The 7,017-nt window shown below is 45.1% G+C and overlaps 1 protein-coding gene across 1 annotated transcript; it reads left to right on the top strand.

Moving 5' to 3' along the window:
• Positions 1-2,422: 2,422 nt before the first annotated feature.
• On the top strand, positions 2,423-6,429 carry c1ql3a (complement component 1, q subcomponent-like 3a; the record flags this gene model as incomplete). The annotated part of the gene is made up of 2 exons (XM_084049167.1): positions 2,423-3,130; positions 6,250-6,429. Exons 1-2 carry the CDS (start codon positions 2,522-2,524, stop codon positions 6,427-6,429), a joined length of 789 nt encoding a protein of 262 aa, XP_083905293.1. The 5' UTR covers positions 2,423-2,521.
• Between the last annotated feature and the right edge of the window lie 588 nt (positions 6,430-7,017).

Here is a 7,017-nt window from a genome sequence, read left to right as displayed (position 1 = left end):
TTGTATTTATTTTTTTACATACCCTCCTCTTTAAGCAGATGTGACCGTTTTGTTTTCCCACTTCTTCTCCATTCATCTCACGCCTTCCAAGGGCACAATGAGTCCCCAGCTAACCAAAGCCCATTGATTTTCACTGGGTGATTTATAGGTGCAGTGTATGTTAGGGCAGCCCTGATTGTCTACTGGGGCCTGCACTGTGCCACCTTAATGAAGGTGATGACACAGGGGCAGCAACGGGCAGACCAAAGGCCTTGTGCCACCCTGCGATATGCCAGCTCACTGAGAATGTTCTTATCTCGTATCTGTCTGTCGTTCTGTCTGTCTGTCTCGGTCTCTCTGACTGTGATTCTAATCTATAGCCTATATGTGCAGTTATGCATGCACGTGTGTGTGTGTGTGTGTGTGTGTGTGTGTGTGTGTGTGTGTGTGTGTGTGTGTGTGTGTGTGTGTGTGTGTGTGTGTGTGTGTGTGTGTGTGTGTGTGTGTGTGTGTGTGTGTGTGTGTGTGTGTGTGTGTGTGTGTGTGTGTGTGTGTGAAATTGAGTGGGAAAAGCAATTTTGGGGCACCTCACCACCTGTTCACATTGGTGAAGTTATAAAATACCAGCCTAAGCCTATTTACAGGTATACCCATTTATTAAATCCTTGGGCCGTGTGTGGCAGATAGTGTCGCTGTGTATTTGTGCTTATACAGGGTCACTGCAATTAATCACCGGTATTGACCCAAGTGCCATTATACTGATCGTTCTGTTACCTTCACAGCTCATTTTCAGGAACTTGGACGATGTATCAACGCAAGCGCTCTCAATAACTGTACATTTAGAGGCCTAATGAACCCAACCCCGCGGTTAGTTTGATTTTAATGTCGCCAATACACAATCAATAGCCTCGACGCCCTTGTCTTGATAGGGAAGACAAATGGGGAGTGTTCCTTATAGGCTAGGTTATGATGAATCAATCAATGGTGTACAAAATGTTTCAAACGATAGCCTAAATAGGCACAACATAGTTGCTTTACTGGTTCCCTGATCATATTTTTGGAAATAATGTTTGATTTTGACCTATAATGTCAAATAAGTTTGCATCTTTCCAGACTCAGGTTATCACGACAGCTGTCACTTATGATCGTTTGGTCCTTTAGCACTACAACTGTAAAAACATGTTTTTTGTTGTGAGTCAAGTGGATGGCATATAGTCCACACTACATAAATAATGACACTAAATGACATAGTAGTGCTTGCTTGTTGTCAGAGAGTGGACGGTAAAAGGATAGGTGGGCACCAAGGAATAGTGGGCAGTGGGCACCTCTGTGTTAAATTGGCTATTTTCCAAACTTAAATAAAATAAAATATTTGGAAAATGTTTTTAAGTGAAGTAAAGTATACATGATTAGAACATGCTTAAACATTCGACAATTAAGGTCTAATATTTCTACAATTGCTGCAAATTGCTACAAAACCTGTATATCCAGTCATTTTGGGTTATAAACAAGAAGTTGGAGGATATAATTAAGTCTAATAATGATATACTGTGCATGTTCACATCATGTATACTTTACTTTACTTACTTAATTTTTCAAATATTTATTTTTTGTAACATTTTGGTTAAAATAGCCCATGTTACATGGAGGTGCCCGCCCAGATGTCCCCATGTCCACCTAATATATTCTGTGTCCGCGTGGACAGAGTGCATGGTGTCACATCAGCATGACCATCTTGCTATCTTTCCCTCCCTGTTGCCTGCCTCCCTCCATCTCTCTCTCCATCTCTCTCTCCCTCTCTCTTTCTCTGTCTCTCTCCATCTTTCTCCTCTCTCTCTCTCTCTCTCTCTCTCTCTCTCTCTCTCTCTCTCTCTCTCTGTGTAGTCTACAGTGCGCCTGCAGCTCCGTCCTGCTAAACGCAGACTCAGTCTCGGCGCTCACAACTAAGTCCGCTGGATGCCGTCTCTTCTTAAAACAAACGGTTGAAACCAGACAGAGAAGAAGCTCTCTTGAAGCTCGGTCGTCGGGGACAGATTGCGCGGATGATTCCAGGTGCTCCAGGAACTGTTAACTTTCGGACTTCAAAGCCCGGGCGTTGTTGTTGTAGTGGATCAGAAAGGGGGGGTGGGGGTCGTTCTACGACCAGAGATCAGAGATGCTGAATCCAGTGCTTTTGGGAATCACTGACGACTAAAAGCGCGCCGATCAGCAGCCAAACAAAAAAAGAACCCGGCTGAACTTTCAGACTGAAGTGAGACTTGAATGAGCAAACATCAGCACAAAAAGTGAAGAGGGAGATAAGGGACTGAGGAGGGGAAAAAGGGACGCGCAAGGGGCTTGGCCCTGAGAAGAAAAAAAAAGAGAAAAAGTTAATTAACATTTTTTTTGTAGCTTTTGCTACATTTTTTCCTCTTAAAAGGGAACCCTACCAGCCGCCAAGATTTCACCCAAAAGCAGACAAGAGGACCGATCCCCTCCTGCGCTGACCAGACTGGTGGTCGGCAGGAAACGGCTGATCGTGGCCGGGGCGCTGGGGGTCGTCATGGTGCTGGTGCTCGTCATCCTCATCCCGGTGCTGGTCAACACGGCGGGCACATCGGCCGCGCACTACGAGATGCTCGGCACCTGCCGGATGGTGTGCGACCCGTACGGCACGAAGTCGCCCACCGGCAGCACCGCCACGGCGGCGGACAACCCGGTGCGATCGGACAACAGCCTGGTGCAGTCCTTACCCACGTTCATCCAGGGTCAGAAGGGCGACCCTGGTCGCTCGGGCAAAGCGGGCCCCAGGGGTCCTCCCGGCGAGCCGGGGCCACCGGGTCCGCCGGGTCCACCCGGGGAGAGAGGAGACCCAGGTCGTCCCGGTCTGCCCGGACCGCCGGGACCCAACGCGGGGGGAGGAGGGGGCATCAGCGCCGCGACCTACAGCACCGTGCCCAAGATCGCCTTTTACGCGGGCCTCAAGAAACAACACGAGGGCTACGAGGTGCTGAAGTTCGATGACGTGGTGACCAACCTGGGGAACCACTACGACCCCACCACGGGGAAGTTCACCTGCTCCATCCCCGGGATCTACTTCTTCACGTACCACGTTCTGATGCGCGGAGGGGACGGCACCAGCATGTGGGCGGATCTGTGCAAAAATAACCAGGTATGGGGATCCACATTATGCACAGGGCCTACACGTATATATAGGCCTACATGGCAAATAAAAGGAGCATCAGTAGATATATGCACATATCTGTTGAGAGTTAATTTAACTATCTATGTCTATGAGGACAAGTCCCTGCATGCTGAACGTTGCGACTTCCGCTTTGAGCCGACTCAGCGCCGTCCGCTATGGCAGAATGGTAGCCTAATTCATATATTTCCCAAAAGTTATATTGTGACTTTTTTGGCAGTCCTTATTATTGTCCTTAAAAGCCAAATATGCCTTTTGGGAGTGAAACAGCATTGATGAGGATTACAAATGGATAAATTCACACAATTTATTTTATTTTACTATGTGTGTGCATTATATACATGGAGTTGTGCTTTGTTGAAAGCGCATCATTCAAATCAACTCTAAGAAAGAGTTGGACACCGGTGAATGAGTGCACATGTCCCTCCTGGGGCTTTGTGTACAACTCTTAATTGATGAACAGAGAGGGACAACATGGCAGCCATAGGCAATTAGATCAGTTGGCGCTCTGTATCATCAGCTGTCATTAAGTCACAGAAGAATGACATGACAGCCGATAGATGCTATGTGGTTACTGCAAACCAGGCCTTACCAATTTAACTGCTTCATTGATTAAAGAAAAGAAGCGACTTACTTTTATTTTTATTTATTTTAACCACTTGAACGCTCTATTCTTAGCAAAAACAGACCTGAGTTACTGTTACACTCAGGTGCAGTGGTTAAATTAAGGAACAGTGGGTCAGCTGACCTTCAGCCTATCTGATGATCATACCTGATGAAGGTCAGCTGACCCAAACGTTGTTCCTCAATACATACATATATGTATTTGTTAAGTGAAGAGTAGACAGTGTGCTTCTTTTAAAAAAAAACTATTTGGCTGCTCCCTCCTTCTTTCCTGTCCTTTGTAGTATAGGTGTGCAAATGGACTTTTTCTCAAGGCCTATCTCACAGTAAAGTCCTCAGTGTTAATTTAACTCAACAGAAGAGTGTACACATGGGACCAAATGGACTCTCATGGGTCCATTTTGTTCCATTTGTACACTCTTCTGAGTTAAATTAACACAAAGATGTTTTATGCGTAACAGATTCATTCATAGGCTATAGGCTACATAAAATCCCACCAAATAACACCAAATAACAAACATCTAAAACAGTAAAATAATCATAATAGTTATTATAATCATCCAATTAATCAATTCAAGTGGAGGTAATGGGGAGGCTGTAGAGGTACAAGGGCCACAGAGGATATACATACGCACAGGCGTTGCATGCTTGCTTTTCTCGGCTATATGTAAAGTTCTCCAGGCAGTCTCTGATCACACAGCAGCCCCACAGAGGAGTTGTCATGGAGCAGATCTAATCCGCCTCCCCCCCGGGGCGACCCCCGGTGTCACCAAGGCGCTGTTAGTCTCCACGACTGACGGAGCCGCTCTGCCAAGCGCGTCTCTGAGTCTCTCCCTGTCTGCTGCGCGCCGCTCCCCTGCACACAGCACAGTGCCGCTCAGCCACAGGCCTGACCACGGTCAAATAAACACCACATTGTGGGCTTAACAGGGGCATGCATATAGGATACAGTTTATGTCAGCTGCCTAACTGGAGTGTTAATTGGAGACGTGGTTCTCAAAGTGGGGTCAGGGGGACGCCCAGGGGTCCTTGACGGGGTTCCAGGGGGTCCCCGACTAAATTAGAACTATGTGGCATCAAAATCAGTTTAACCACTTTAAACCTATGTAGGCTTATATTGGCCGTTTGAAAATAGGCGATCTACAAGCCCTTGAAAAAATGGAGGAATTTTGACTATGATTATATTTCTTTCCATTTGGTTACTTAGGCTACATTACATTTGCACACTAGAGTTAATTTAACACTGAGGATTTTGCTGTGCAGGAAGGACATGGTTGACACCTTAAGATTAAAAAAAATGTAATAGCTAAAGAACATTTTGTGAATTTCCAACAAAATAGCGTATACTGTAGGCTATAAACGTAAGTGTGTGTCTGATGACTTGATTAATCGTGCAGCCCTGGAGGCAGCTGATTTGAATAAACAGATTCAATCAATCAGACGCCGATTTGTCTCGCTAGATAAGACGATCGTCTTTTAATAAAAAAAAAGAACTGTAGATGCCTTAATGAGAATAAGGTGGCTTCTAACAAATTAATTTCAGCCTCAACTCAATTTGAGCAGGAAATATCCCAGAGGTGTCTTGGTTACTGTAGCCTAATGGAGGGAAACTCGTGCCAACCAAAAGGGATATTTTTGTGACCTTCAAAGTAGGCTATACTGTCAACATGAAGAAGAAAAATCTGTCCCTTTAATATTGTGTTGTAACTTGTTCAAATTAATCAGAGAATATGGCAAAGTGTCATTTGATTAGATTTGTTTCAGTGACTTGAAGCCTTAACTGCTTAAACACTGATCAACGTTAAAGGAGCTGTCCATGGTACCGACTGCGCAGCTACAATGTTTCAGTTAGCAAATGACAACAGTAAAACACGAAGAAGTGGAGCTTCAGCAAATAAATAAACATCCATAATAAACTTTTTATTTAACCTTTATTTATACAGGAGAAAATCCCATTGAGATACAAGATCTCTTTTATGAGAGAGCCCTGTTCAAAAACAAAACTGCATTTCAAAAAGAACAAAGAATTCCTTTGTTAATTTAGCTTATTATTGAGATTTGAAGGTTGTGAATATCAATTTAATAACAGTCTTTGTTTTGTCAGATTAACCACTTAGGCCCTACAAGCTCAATTTTTGGAAATCTTTTGAAACATTTAGCCTGTTTCAAAAGATTTCCTGGCATGCCCAGAATAGGGATGCCAGGTTAAATGACTGATAGCATGTAAACTTTAAAAGTTTCTTTCTTTGCCTCAACCAACACATGATGCAGGGAAGTCTCAATCAGACTATAGTAACAAACTTAAATGAAAACGCCAGTGAAAATGAGAATCAAAAAGAATACTAGCTATCAATGTAGTTTACTCCAGTGTGTCTACGAGCGTGTGTGCATGAGTGCATGAGTGCATGTGTGCGCACGTGTATGTACATGCATCCATGTGTGAACGTGTGTATGTGTTCCTGCAGGTCCGTGCCAGTGCCATCGCCCAGGATGCAGACCAGAACTATGACTATGCCAGTAACAGTGCCGTGCTGCATCTGGAGCCAGGAGACGAGATCTTCATCAAACTGGACGGAGGGAAAGCCCACGGCGGCAACAACAACAAGTACAGCACCTTCTCTGGATTCATCATCTATGCTGATTAGCCTTGGTACACATACTGATGTTTTGGATTTACATTGCCCAGTTTCCCCTGCCCTAGCTTGGCACCGCCACTCTTCATCTCTCCATTTCCAAAACAACTCTCTGCAAGATGTGCACAGGGATCACTGAAGCTCCTTTGGGGGTTACTGGAGCAAATTCCCCTCTATACCAACCCCAGGCCCCTCTCTGGTCAAATTAGGCCTTTCTGAATCTTTCTCTGGGTCACTATGGCAGCCTCACCCCTACAGTACCTTCCGTACCTCTCATTCACCCTTTATGTAACCCTATAGCTCAGCCCCAATCTTAACGAGAACCCTCAGCTTTATGTCACATAGTTTCTGATAAGAACTGCTCAGCCCTGAACATGGGCTGATTCCCTCCTCCACCACAACCATGCCCAAAACCACTTCAGCGCCCTATAACTCCAATCCTTTTTCCCCTATGTCGCCGTCCGCACGGAAAGGGGTTCCTTCCTGGATAAGAGTTTGAGCTAAATGGCTGAAGGACCTGGAGGATGTATCTGGTTCTGTCTCTTTCCTCAAACCCACCCACACATCATGGTGGCTACAGCGGGGCCAAACTACTGTACA

This window comes from Gymnoscopelus microlampas (assembly GCF_963454915.1).
Source record: "Gymnoscopelus microlampas genome assembly, chromosome: 22".
Lineage (NCBI taxonomy): Eukaryota > Metazoa > Chordata > Actinopteri > Myctophiformes > Myctophidae > Gymnoscopelus > Gymnoscopelus microlampas.
Note: the sequence above shows the minus strand (reverse complement) of the source record. Positions and strands in the feature narration are given on the sequence as shown.